This window comes from Sphaerodactylus townsendi, linkage group LG10 (genome assembly GCF_021028975.2).
Source record: "Sphaerodactylus townsendi isolate TG3544 linkage group LG10, MPM_Stown_v2.3, whole genome shotgun sequence".
Lineage (NCBI taxonomy): Eukaryota > Metazoa > Chordata > Lepidosauria > Squamata > Sphaerodactylidae > Sphaerodactylus > Sphaerodactylus townsendi.
Window position 1 is genome coordinate 22,617,765 of NC_059434.1, and position 14,380 is coordinate 22,632,144.

At 42.1% G+C, this 14,380-nt stretch overlaps 1 protein-coding gene across 1 annotated transcript in view; it reads right to left on the reverse strand.

Annotated features, from left to right (window-relative positions):
* The window catches only part of NFXL1 (nuclear transcription factor, X-box binding like 1), a 68,927-nt gene that overhangs the window by 15,300 nt on the left and 39,247 nt on the right, over positions 1 to 14,380 (reverse strand). Inside the window, exons 17-19 of the mRNA XM_048509642.1 lie at positions 8,842 to 9,008; positions 7,493 to 7,562; positions 1,217 to 1,321 (exon numbers count right to left, since the gene is read on the reverse strand). Coding sequence (XP_048365599.1) covers positions 1,217 to 1,321; positions 7,493 to 7,562; positions 8,842 to 9,008 — 342 coding nt within the window. The remainder of the gene's footprint in view (positions 1 to 1,216; positions 1,322 to 7,492; positions 7,563 to 8,841; positions 9,009 to 14,380) is intronic.

Consider the following 14,380-nt stretch of genomic DNA (forward strand, 5'->3'; position numbering starts at 1 on the left):
TTTTCTTAAAGTCTTGTTTTCACCAGATACAGGGTCATCTACTTTATCTCATCCATTCTATGAGGCCAACAGCAGTAAGAACAGGAAAAATCAATTTGGGAACAATCTAATCCAAATTTCACACTCCCAACTCCCACCAATTACCATGGCAGAATTAAATGTTTGATTAACTCTCTCCAGCTGACATGACAGTACTTTGAAGTGCCTAAATTTGCTTGGATTGCATTTTTTAAAAAATGTCTACTTAACCAACTAACTGCACACACTCAAAGTTACTAAAAATAACTGTTTAAAAGACTTCACTCAGTGCTCAAAAGTAAAAGGAAAAGGACAGAAATGGATGGAGGTTCACTTATTTTACCAACTAGGCACATGTGAGGAGGAGGACAGAAAAAACACAATGGAAAGGAGTGGGCGAAGGAGAGAGATTGAAAAGGTGAAAGATTCATAGGAACGAGCATGAGAAAGAGAAGGGAGGCATTAAGAATGGATGCTGGGATTAGAGGTACGTCTAAAGAAACTGAAGATCTTTTATACTGTTTAATTCTTATAGTATACACTTACTTGGTATATTTATGGATTGCTTTTCTGCAAAACCTCCAAAACAAAAACAGCCTCTGTTCAGTATTTTTTTCCCCTGTTCAGAACACTGCAAGCATTATTAAACAATGAAAAGGCACGCTTGCTGGCGAAAAAATTAATAGTGTCATGCCAGGGGAAGTCATTTGTCCATTATATTGTCTACTTTAGAGGTGATGATGAGACCGCAGCAGCACTGAGAACTCAGAAACCGTGTGCTGTAAAACGCATCAGGGATTCATGAGTTTAACAACTGTTCTTGGGCCAATTTTTTATGTAATTAAATATGCTTTTTCCTGATCACTGGTCAGGAAAACCTATTTCCTCCCTTTTGTCTGGATCAGCCGTACTTGAGACGAACCACTAACCATGTTCCACAGAGCAGCTGTGAAGTCTGAACACGTTTAAAACAAGTAATTGCATGATTGCCAATAATTTTCAAGGTTCTGGCAGCTAATTGACTATCTTCTCTTTTCAACCCTCTAATTTTTATAGCTAGAACCTCCACTAGCAAATTATATTCATCCCATTGGACTTAACAGAAACATTTTGCTTTATATTAGCGAAGGCCTGGTTACAAATAAGCCTTTTAAGACCATATGGTTTTCAAAGACCAACCCATGAAGCTTACATTTACCTTTTTTATTCTCTTGCAAGGACATCTGATCTTTACCTTCTGATTGCAGTTCTGAAGGCAGTCACCTGGGTGGCAGATCTCTTTGCACCTGTGCCCACAGGACAACTAGAACACAGAAACATGCTGGTTTGAAAGCAAGCAGGAACCTACCTGTGAACTCAACATAGCACCGAGCCCACTTAAGTCCCCCAAATAAATTACAACTGCTAGGTTTGTCTCAGTTGCCTTTAATAGGTACTTCACCTATTCAGTTTTAATACCACAAGATATACGATATCAGACGGGGGCCAAGAGATTCTCTGTAGATCTGCTTGTAACACAATGATAGATAGATAGTTTAATACGGCCAAAAGGCCAGCAAAGACAAAACAACACAACAGCACACATTCACAACAGCAAATTACAACAATTATTACAGCTAACCATTTACATGAATGTTTGGCTTTCAGCTCATCCCTGATTAAGTAGGCCCTTGCGTTTTTTATACGCCAATGCACAGAACTTTGCTACCTGCTGGGAGATGGTTGCATCCTTGTCTTCCAACAGCATTTTCCTGATCTCTTGGTCAGGATCCTTTGCAATTATCAAGCTGTGTTGCACAAGCAGAGGTAAAATAAAGAGCTCTCTTTCTGCCTTATGCAGCATGCAGTGTAACAAGATATGTATCATAGAATCAACGTCCCCAGAGTTACAAACACATTTCCTCAAATGCCAAGGGGTTTTCCCAAATCTGCCTATAAGCATAGATGATGGAAATGCGTCAAACCGTGCTCTAGAAAAGGCCCATCGGTATTTGGCTATGGTAATATGTTGAATGTAGGGGGCCATTACTGTACCACTACCAGATTTCAATGGTCTATATAGAGCAGGAAATGAGGCATTATCATTTTGGTAGTCAATGTCGTCCAATCGTTGATATACCATCTTAAGAGCTAAGGGCAAGTCCCATTCAAGCATCAGCATAGGGTCTAGCCCAATCTGTTTAAGCTTCAGGATAATCTTCTCCGACCAGATTGGGTATGGTGATAACACAATGTTAATGTTGCTTCTCACACAATCGATAGGCAGTCTCTAGGTTTTTGCTTCTGTTGCAGTCTTTCTTCTTTTTTGCGCTGTTCACGCACTGACTCATCAGTCCAGATTTCACATTTAATGCCAGGAAAAGGCAACTCCTTTAGCATCCACCCAACTTCAGTGATCAGCAACGTTACTTCTAACTCTCCTACCAATACAACACTGAGAGAGATTTACAAAAAAAACCCCACCAGTACTTCCATCTAAAAAAAGACTGGCAAGAATACTCTCCTTTTCGTGAAAAGCTTTAGTCGTCCCCTTAAAGGACATGTTGGCTGCTCCAGTATGGGGGAGGGATATAACATGCAATGAAAAGAGGTAATAGAACAGTTGCCTGATCTCGATTTGAGGTGTCGCAGCTATAAATCAAACTTAAGAAGAATGACAGCTAATATCGAATTTTGCTTCTTTTTGCAAAAAATAAGAGCGTTTCAAAGCAGCTCTCATGCCAACAATGTACCCCATTACTTTTCACCTACATTGAGCAAATACTGGAAGGCAGTAACCGCAAACAGGTATTCCTGTTTATATTGAACACTACTGCTACGGAAGAGCTAGGAGAGGCCCATGAGTCACTACAGGATCTGTGCTCCTCATTAATAGAGGTACAGATTTCGCTTTTGAGGAGAATCCTAATATGGGATCCAGCAACACCTATAAAGGACCCCCCTATACAAGGCTGCAGTGGGTGGATCAATTCATCTGCAGCTTGCTGCCGGTTCTAACAGTTGCCTGGCCTGTTTAGCTCTGGGAACCTTGCATCCTGGACTGTGATTGTGCTGCTGGACCCTGGATTTTGACTTTGGGCTGGAACCCTAGAACCCTTGCTGGGATATCTGCTGTGGCCTGGGACTTGGCTCCATCCTAGTGAGTAGGAGAGGAGTGCTATTAGCAAATATCACAGAAACTATAATTATCTGAACAATTTCGATGTTTGTCTTTCAAACTCACTAGCAACTACACATGTGCTACTTATGGGGTGGGGTTTTCTGCTTTTCAAAACAAGGACCTGTAGCTCTCTCCCTAATGTATGAGTAAGCAGAAGGATCAGACTGTTCCTTCACCAGATTTTTATACAACGTTATACCCTCAAGTGGGCTGACTAAATCATAACCCTAGTGTACATGTATGACACTCAGGCAGACACCAAAAGAATCTGGGATTTACTTGGAATTCAACCACCTTCCCCAATGCATTGGTGCTAGTTCCACCCACACCATTTCCCAGCAATAATTTTACAACAGATAAACACAAGTAGGCAGAACAATAGCAAGGGGAAAAGTGCCCGGTGAACACTACATGCCCCCGGGGGGGTGCCCGGTGTGTCGTGCCCCGCGCCCCTGTCCCCTTGGAGCTATGCCTCTGCAAGTAGGTCTCACTTGTGAAGAAATATAAACAATAATGACTGTGATTTCAGGATTGCTGTAAAGACTTATATGATGTATGAGAAATGGTCTGAACTTCACAATGCTCTACACTGTTCATCAACAGTGCTATATTTCCAAGGTCCATTATGGACTCTAATAGCAAAACTCACCTGGTACAGGTAAAATCACAATTTCATCTTCAAGAGGTGTTTTATGTTCTGAAATATGTACAGCATTTTCATTTTTAAAACCCTAGTTTCCTAAGCCCAGTATGGGAAATTCCAGAGAATTTAGGAAAATGAAACTTAAAACTCACTTGCTCCCACCCCTACCTGGGCAAGAGGGTATAAAAGTACTGAGCACACCAACTCCAGTGCTCATTGCCAACTTGAACCTCCCTTGGTCTTGTTGGTGTGAGACACGAATTCGTCCTTTGCCTGGATTCAGATGCTGGTCATTTGAATTCTTGCCTTCTTCTAGACTTTCTTCAGCTGATTTAGGTAACGTAAGACCCCCTGCTTCCCCAAATCCCATTCTATCTTTCCACCTATCTTTCCTCCCTATCTATATACTAGGAACTGTGTGTATGTGCCTTAACGTCTCACTGTGTGATTGTTTGCAACCAAAACTTATATAAAAATATTTAAACTGCAATTTGGTCTTTTGTGAATTCTCTGCAGATACGTTTCAAGCCATTTCTGGTATACATCGTCTAAAAAGATCCCTACCCAGCCTGCCTCTGCATTGCTAAGCCGAGTTATTTTCCCCATTGCTACTTTACAATAGTTGTGTGCTGTTACACTCTTAGCAGCTGGTGGAGATTCCTTAAAAATAAGTTCACAACCTGTGAAAGCTGGGTAACATTCCATACCTACAATATGAACATTTTAGCTATAGTGGCCTGGGTTTTCAAGCCATTGGGTTGGATCCAGTGAGCCTCTCCACACAACCTGGCCTAATTTTCCTCCTAACTACAGTCTGCTTCTCACACGGCTTTTGTCCGCACACAGCTTCAGTATAGTCTTGTTGATGCTCAAAGGGGACACTCCTCCATTTCTCACCAACAAAACAGTTGACTGGATCCACCCCATTAAGAGTTTTTTAAACTATAATGCTAATAATAGTTTAGAACAGGGTTTATTGAATGGTTACTGCAAGTTTACAACACAATAACATCTAGAAACCAAGTGCCACATGTTCCCTAAAACAACATTTCCTTGACTAGAACTGCTTTCTTTTGCATAATATACTGTGCATGTTCTCCCTGCATCAGTGACATACTTGTAATGCAAACCAGCATTGCAAGAAACATAAAAACCAGGGATACCTTAACAGACATAGGCCGTGATGCCTTCTAGGCTTTTCATAAAAGTTTATAATGCATTCTACATATGGATTTAAGTAGTTATGCAGGATGTTTGGTTCCTCCAATAAAATAAATCTCTTGTAAAATGCTTAAGCTTTTGAGTATTGTCTGAGGCAACATCATTCTCTGCTCGCTCCCTAAAGCAAAAGGGAATGCAAGACAAAAAAGTAACAGTTGTCCCAGACAACAAAAGCTCTTTCTGGCAGATGTACTACCGTAGCCAAAACAAAGCTCTTAAACCTGCCAACATTTTGAGGAAACTGTTACACCTTTTGAAACCATCAGACTAGATAATTAGATTTTCACAATTCCCTGCAGTAATATCACATTTATAGTTCAACAGACCACAAATAGCATTGGTTTTGATATTAAGGGTTCCTTCCAGTGTCTGAAAGCTGCAGGGCTTTTCACTCCTAATGTGTAGGGACTCTTTCTCACGCTTCTGCACGCAGGGTCCGTTCTGCTGGTTTGGTGACACAGGAACAGGCGTTCTGCTTATGTCTTAACTCCTTTTTGTGTGTGTTCAGCTAGTAACTTCCACTCTAGTATAGTTTGCTGTCAAATTTAAGGCCTTTAAGGCCTTGCGCGGCCTGGGACCCTCGTACCTACGAGACCGTCTGGCCCCATATGTCCCACGTCGGTCCCTGTGCTCTGCGGAGGCCAATCTGCTGGTCATCCCCGCCCCCTCTATGATGCAGCTGGCCTCCACCAGGGCCAGGGCTTTTACGGCCCTGGCCCCTGCCTGGTGGAATGCTCTCCCTCCAGCTGTCCGGGCCCTGCGGGACCTTAATGAGTTCCGCAGGGCCTGTAAGACTGAGCTATTCCACCGGGCCTTTGGGGAGACCAGCTGCTGATGTGGGTGCCCAAAACATTCTGAGAAACACTCTGAGACCCACTGTCCCTCTTTCTAAGAAGAGTTTTAATAGCTGGATGCCATCTATTTTAAATCTGAATTAGTTTTGATAATTAAATGCTGCATTTTAAGTCTTAATTTAACTTTGTATTTTGTTTTTATGGTTGTTGATGTTGTACACCGCCCTGAGCCCTTCGGGGGAGGGCGGTATAAAAATGAAATAATAAATAAATAAATAAATAAATAAAATTATGGCTTGCATCTGTCGTCTAAGCGAGGAAACATAGTAGGGGAAGGGACACAAGACGGATGCAAGTCCAAGGCTCTTTCATGACGTAAGCTCGTGTAATAACTTTTATTAGTGCCAATGAAATGGACATAAAATTGCAAAAGCTTAAGAACTCCACAGAAAAATCAGACAAGATATTACAAAAATTTCTAAAGACATATAGCTGGAAGAGCCACACCGAGTCTTCAATACTGCTAGCTCTGGGGAAAATACTTGAGTGGATCAAATTGTGATAGCAAATGTATTAATCTTCTAAGATCGGCATAAAACACACAGATAATTACTCAAAAGCTATGTTGCCTATAGCAACTTATGTTCTTCAGCTGGTGGCACAGGATCCAAACCTTGCTTGCTACGTTATCTAAAGAAAATATGAGGAACCGATATCAACTGAATTTTTCCTGGCAAAATGTCTGTATTCATCCTCCTCTTATACTATAAGTAAATACTTTTAACTATTCAAAAAGATTTAGCCCATAAAACAAGAAGTCTGGAGAAGGCCCGGGGTGGGGGGGTCATCTAGACCAGCTCCTTGACTGAAGTAGAATTCTCCACAGACAACTTCACCTCCCCTCCTTCTCTATTTGGTGACCAGCCAAAATCAAATGGGGAACAATGTGGAAGAAGATGGCTTATACAGAACTTTTTAAAAATGTTGGCTTCAAGTGAGCCAAGATGTCTGTCCCTGAAGCCTTAGGGACCCCTGTTTGAATGAAAAACATAATAAAGGTAGACATCTAGAAAGAAAATTGATAGAAATTTAAGCCAGGATGTGCCATAGGTATCATCACCACCCACACAAATCTGACAACAACATCATTTGTTTTAAAACCCTTTGATTATTCTGACATGCCTATATCTTCCCTGTCGGGGAAAGGAAGGGAAGTAGTACACAGTGATGGTTGGATCTAACCAGCTTTTCTGCTGGTGAAAAAAGGAAAACGGATCCCCTCAGACCATCCAAAAGGGCTAAGCTGGGATTGTGGGACTTGCATGAACAAAAGCCAGGTGAAACAGTAAGAAGAACTAGATGAAAGTTAAAGAAAAAATGGTCTGGATGTAGCCCAACATTCTTCTTTATTCTTCTGCACTACATTATAAGATTAAAAATGAAATTTTAAAAAGACGACGGCATCAATAAGCCTTACAAAGGGAAAACTATGAATGCGCATCCAAGTGAGAATACCCTTTCGTAGCAATGCATATTATATAGGGATCTGCTTGTCAGACTTCAGTATGTTAAAGCCATTATGAAACGATTTTCAAAGATGAGAACATTATTTTGATATTCCTTGAATACTCCTGAAGTATTATATAAGTTGCTTACCTCTTTTGGACACTGGTTTTTGCAGGAGCTGAGAACATCCTTTTCTTTTAAGTCAGCGGAAGTGATTTTTCTGATTGGACATTTTTGAAAGGAGATAAAATAAATCAATGCATACATTCAGCGACACACATTTAACTACTTTCAGAGTTGTAGTTGTGTTGATTTACTGCATCAAGAACCTTTTTCCAACTCATGGCTTTTTGGACTTGCTATCTGCAAGTCTTTCACGTTAGTGTACCAACGTTTCATGCAACCAACAAAATCAGGCTCTAGTCAACAAAAACATATGTCACAACACTCCTGTCTTTGACCTGTACTGAGATTCTTGTTTTCATCTTAAGTCAGTCATGATCAGTAATACTTTGATATTTTAAAAGTCTACACTGCATTGTCGATATTTTAATACTACAACCAATATCTGCTACCACATTTGTAAGCAGCTGAATAGAGCGTATGAGCATCTCACTGAATGGGCTTATTGAGTGTTCAACTAGGACAGGGTGCTCCAGTTGTTCATGGACTACAATTCCCATCAGCCCCTGCCAGCATAGTCAATTGCCATGCTAGTAGGGGCTGATGGGAATTGTAGTTCATGAACATCTGGAGCACCATAGGTTGGCCACCCCTAAACAAGGATCGGGCACAAATTTCTTCTCTGCCAGGGAAGCTTGCTGGGTGACTGAGGGTCAGTCATGCGTACTCAGCCTAACCTATCTCACAGGGTTGTTGTGAAGATAAAATGAAGGAGAGGGAAATCATGTAAGCTGCTTTGGGTCCCCTCTGAGGAGAAATGTGGGGTATAAATGAAGTAAATAAATAAACCAAATTATCTGTTTCAACTTGACATCTTGTATACAACACCAAGCAGATACTATTTTGCTGTTCCACTTGGGACCCTTGGGACCCTTGTGGGACCTGCTGTTCCACTTGGGACTATTGTATCAATTCTAAGAAAAAGGGGATGGGGGAAAAATAAGGGAAACAGGCAAATGCAGCAACAAAGAAGGAGAGTTTGGATTTATACTCTGCTTTTCTCAACCATAAGGAGTCTCAAAGCAGCATACAAACCCCTTCCCTTCCTCTCCCCACAAGATATATCCTGTGAGGCAGGTGGAGCTGAGAGAGTTCTGAAGAAGTGTGATTGGCCCAAAGTCACCCAGCAGGCTTCATGTGTAGGAGCGAGGAAACAAGTATGTATTAAAGTCTGCCGCTCATGTGGAGGAGTGGCAAATCAAACCCGGTTCTCTATACTAGAGTCCACCTGCTCTTATCCAGTATACCACACTGGCACATACGTGGTACTACTTTAAACTTTCAAAGCTGAAGCCAATTCTCGTTCGACTACCTACATGCACTCAATGTACAGGCTTGTGAGTTTGCAGTGACACTTCATCCGGATCATTTGGGCACACGTTGGGCATTCTCCGGGGTGGCACGGCAGAGGGCATGAGTGAGGACATCCAGGTGGCCGTGGCTTGGAACATTCTTCTTCACACTGAGAGCATTCTTGACCTGCCTAATAACAACACAATGAAAAGCTGAAAGTCAGAATTATTTGGTCTCCAGACAATCCTGAAGCTTTAAGCACTAATTCTGTTTCCAGAGGGATTTTCCCCCCAAAGAAATGAACACCTAATAATTCAGAAAGATCTTTTTAAAAATGCATAGGGAAGCCTACTGGGAAAGGTCACTGCCATCTAGGGATGACAGTCTCCAACAGATAGAAGTCTGATGCCAGGGTAGGACACCGGAACTTCTATCCCAACCAGGGTGGGATACCGGAACTTCTATCCCAACCAAGGCGGGACACCAGAACTTCTATCCCAACCAGATCAAGAGATGGAATCCACGAACTAAGGGATGGAGTCTACAAAAACCACTCTATTCCTCTGTGGTTTATGGCTCTTCCAAAATGTTCTACCACAAGCTCACACATCTATGAATAATAACAGATCAATATCAATCAGGCTTTTATTAGACATCAGTAGTACAAACTGGATAACAGACCCAGACTTTTAAACCCTATTAGTTCATTAATACATTAGATAGGAATTCAGCTACCGGCTCTATTAACTCAGCTGACCGACTGTCCAAAAGAAAACGTACCCAAGATATTGTAGGGCAATCCCTTACATGGGAGGGTAACATACTGGAGAAATTAGGTCTATATGAGCATGCTTAGGGCAAATGCATAAAATATGTTCTACAATTTCAGTGGCGTTAATACAGACTGTTCTTAGACAATTCAAACTCCAGCTGTGTCACAACAATAACGCAAGAATAACAAAGACATTATTGCTTTAAAAAGACTTTATTCTTGCTGTGCAATTGTGACACAGCAGAACGCAGGATAAACATGAAAGCGACACACCAAGCAAACGTGCAATAGACTAAGGAATGAAATGGAACATATTATAGCAAATGTTTTTCAGACAGAACATAACCAAGACATGGAGTCTCTGTTCTGAAATAATCACTGAATCCACAGCAGACAGGAATCATAGCCAGCAATGCCACCAAAGTTCATACTCTCTAGTCTGGAATTTGTATTTTAACAGCTCTTAATGTTTGTCTACAATCCGAAGTCAACGTTATAAACGGAAGAGTCCTTCTCCAGCTTGTAGTCAGAACTGGAGAATAATTCCCATCTCGTATTGTCAAAGGCTTTCACGGCCGGAATCACTGGGGTGCTGTGTGGTTTCCGGGCTGTATGACCGTGTTCTAGCAGCATTCTCTCCTGACGTTTCGCCTGCATCTGGGGCTGGCATCTTCAGAGGATCTCCTCTGAAGATGCCAGCCACAGATGCAGGTGAAACGTCAGGAGAGAATGCTGCTAGAACACGGCCATACAGCCCGGAAACCACATAGCACCCCAATTCCCATCTCCTTTCCTCATCTTCACTTCCCTGTCTACTACTGTGGCAGCAAGATAGAGGTTAGTGTCTCCTTTCAACATGAGGGCCTCAAGAATGGTTTGCCATTAGAATACCAGTGATCTGGGAACTATATTTTCTAGAGGTCCAGCACTTTGATGTATCAGGATGGAGATAAGAAGAGAAAGAACTTTCCAAACTTTCCCTATTGTCTCTACAGGCAAGCAAACTAGGCTATATCAGACAACCCATCCAAGTGAAACGCCGCAGCAACCTCTTTGGCTGCTACCCCTCTCTCCTTTTAAAAGAACTTGGGGTTTTTTTTGCACAGACTAAGGAGACTTTGGGGAGCCCTTCCCCATACCCAATGCACACATGAACAAACATGCAAAAGAAATGGGGAAAGCCAAGGCCAACCCTCCCAGTACGCAGGACTTCAAAAAGACTGGGCCCTGTGTCTATCACAAAAGCAGCAAAACTCAGCTACCAACAGCCAGTCCGAGTTTCCTCTACAACAGTGATGGCGACCTTTTTGAAACCGAGTGCCCAAATTGCAACCCACGCCCCACTTGTTTATCGCAAAGTGTCAACCCGGCAATTTAACCTGAATGCGGAGGTTTTAGTTTAGAAAAAAACGGTTGGCTCCCTCTTCCTCTGCCCCACCCGCTCGAGCAGGGGCCAGCCTGCTCTAGCCTCCAGCAAGTCCCGCGCGCACCGCTCTGTGCCTCTCTAGCATCTCTGCCTCCTCTGCGCCTCCCCCTCGGGCAGCAGCCATCCAGAGCACATGTACCAGGCCCGCCACCCAAGTCTTCCCTTCTCACCCCGGTGTGCACGTCGTGCTCAGTGGTCCAGGCCAGCCTAGATGTGTGTGTGAGGGGGGAGGGTGATTTTCTGCCCCCCAACAGGATGAACTATGTGTGCACGTGCCCACAGAGAGGGCTCTGAGCGCCACCTCTGGCACCCGTGCCATAGGTTCGCCATCACTGCTCTACATGTTCAAGGGACTCCTCAGGCATGCAGAAAAACCTCCCTCACAATTAAACCCAAGATTTCCCTCACTGCTACAACCCCGCCCAACCAAATGAGGGCTGAATATGCTCCACGAGCTTGTAATGTCAAAAGTCAGTCAAAGGAAAAAATGGAAGGGGGATAGCTTTAGGGGAGTGGGATTTCCAAATTATCTCCCCTTCCTGCAATTCCTCACAGGCCCCCATCTTCTTACCACCCTGGTATACAATCTGAATAAAAAAAGACATCAGGAATTTGTTACCTGTCTAGCAACGAGACCAAGCATTCAGCTGCCTATAAACGGTGATCTATAAACAGCCTTGCTATGTAGGACCAATTAAAATTGATTACAGGAAGGGAAGGCAAATCACGGCTTTCACAATTGGATTCTGTGTGCTAGGAAGAAGTGTTGCTTGATCAGAGTGTTCCAGGTTGAAATCTTGTTTTGACGTAAGCTGTGATGCACACAAACTCTCCAGTCTATTTCAGGGCATACACTGAAAGGCGTCTGACAGTGGGTGTTAGCGGCCCTCAAAAAGAAGGTCCTATAGGAAAGCTCTTTAAGCTGAAATGTGCCCCTTTTGCTTTCTAAACATTACTAACAAGTCCTGCCAGCCAACTGCAGAACAGGTTGTGGAGACACACAGCTTCTTTATAATATCCACAAGCACGCCCTGTTATGAACAACACATCCCAATGTGGTTACATAAGCTAAGTTCTGCATGCAAGGATGCCCATTCTTTGAAAACGTAGCAGCTATCAAGTAAACAGAGCAATGTTTGCTGTGGAGCAGCAGAAAACAAGCTTGCTCCCTCACCAACATGACATCCCTTCAATTACCTAAACATGACAGCCATGCGTAGTTATTTGTCATGTTGGTGAGGGAGCAAGCTTGTCTTCTGCTGCTCTAGAGACTAGGACCAGGAGTAATGGGTTCAAGGTGAAGGAAAAGAGATTCCACCTAAACATCAGGAAAAACTTCCTGACAGCAAGGGCTGTTCAACAGTGGAATGCACTACTTCTGAGTGTGGTGGGGTCTCCTTCTTTGGAGGTTTTTAAAGAGAGGCTGGATGGCCATCTGTCAGGAGTGCTTTGATTGTGTGTTCCTGCATTGCAGGGGGTTGGCCTTGATGACCCTTGGGGTCTCTTCCAACTCTACGATTCGATGATTCTAATTAAAAGATGCATGTTACAGCTTGAGAATTAGTCCTGCGTCATAGTTCATTTCCATGGTACTCGAAGTACAGGTCCATTCTCCAAATAATAGCAGGTCCAGAATGGGGTAGACTAGCAGTGCAATCCTAAACATGCATACCCAGACCCCATTTAGTTCAATGGGAATTACCTCCTAGGAAGGAGGTTCAGAATTGGAACATTAAACTAAGCAGACTGTAGTTCCAAGTGCTACTCAGCCTAAAATGTTGTTGCAAGGATAGAATTCTGTAAAATCACTCTTGGAACTTTGAATGCAATAATACTATTATAATTAGAACAAGAGGTGACATTAGAAAGAGGCTAGAGCAAAGAAAATTGAATGCCACCAAATGCCAATCTCTGAAAGGTTAAAACTAACAAAATTATTCTGCAACCCTGACTAAAGCATCTGAGTACAAAACAAGCTTTCTTTATTGCTTTCCACCTGCAAAGTACTGAGCAAATACTAATTTGAATCACAAAGGTCCCTGTGTTCTAATATCTTGGGTATGAAAAGCTTAAAAATAAACCACTACTTTAGAATGGCTTCAAGTTTTCAGCTCTTTCCCCAAAGTACAAAGTGTTAAGGGTCATGTACCACACAGCACATGGGAAGGCAGGTCATTTAGAAGTTCTTTGCCAGCACCAACTTTTAAGTAAAATTTAAAAATTATTAGGTTATCAAGCCGGGTATCTTATCTACAAATGGCTCCAAAAGTACAAGCTAGTGAAATTATACAGTTTACACACGCAAGCACATACACACAATATATTTAATGTCATAGGTAGAGAATAATCTTTAAAGGTTAAATATTTTTATTTGTATCAAGTGTAACTAGGTTTAAAATTATTTCAAAGGGGTCATTTGCTGAACAGATTCTAACCTACTTTAACACACTGCCCAGGAAACAAATACATTCTCACTAGTGGTTTGGATTTAAAAAATCTCATTAAGGAATGACAGTTATTTAGAGACACGTAATTGAAAGAGTGAAATTAATGTTGGCTTTCATTCATAAGCTAAGTTTGCCAAAATTCTGTACAGTATTCCACTACTTAACACAACTTTGAGTGTTTCCACATGATGCTGTTAATTGCTCCTTTATTTTGAGTGCAAAACATTTTCAATTAATCTATTTGTGTTCACAACAATGATCGAGCAGATAAACATTTTAAAAAGGAAATTAAGCTGCCATTACAAATACTGAGCCACCCATGTCAACAAGCCCAATATAAAATCACAGATGAATAATGGAAGGCAGTAAATGTTTTCTCAGATTCATTCTAAAGATTTTTGGAAAAGCAAGGCTACCAGGAAGGAGATGGAGTGCAGTTCAGTTGTACGGAATGAAATCTGTCATCCTAAAAACTCTCTTCTCCATCATGGACTTTCACAAGGCATTCTTCTAAGTCCGTGTTGGCGAACCTTTGGCACTCCAGATATTATGGACTACAATTCCCATCAGACCCTGCCAGCATGGCCAATTGGCCATGCTAGCAGGGGCTGATGGGAATTGTAGTCCATAACATCTGGAGTGCCAAAGGTTCGCCACCACTGTTCTAGGTAAAGAAATTAGATATTCCTAGGACTCTGCAATTGTATGCTTATAGGATGTTTATGTTATGTATAGGATAGAGCACTGTATTTCATGAGCATGTATTGTCTATTGCACTTCGTTTGTGTGTGAATAATAATAATAAGAAGAAGAAGAAGAAGAGTTTGGATTTATATCCCCCCTTTCTCTCCTGCAGGAGACTCAAAGGGGCTTACAATCTCCTTGCCCTTCCCTCTCAACTAACACCCTGTGAGGTA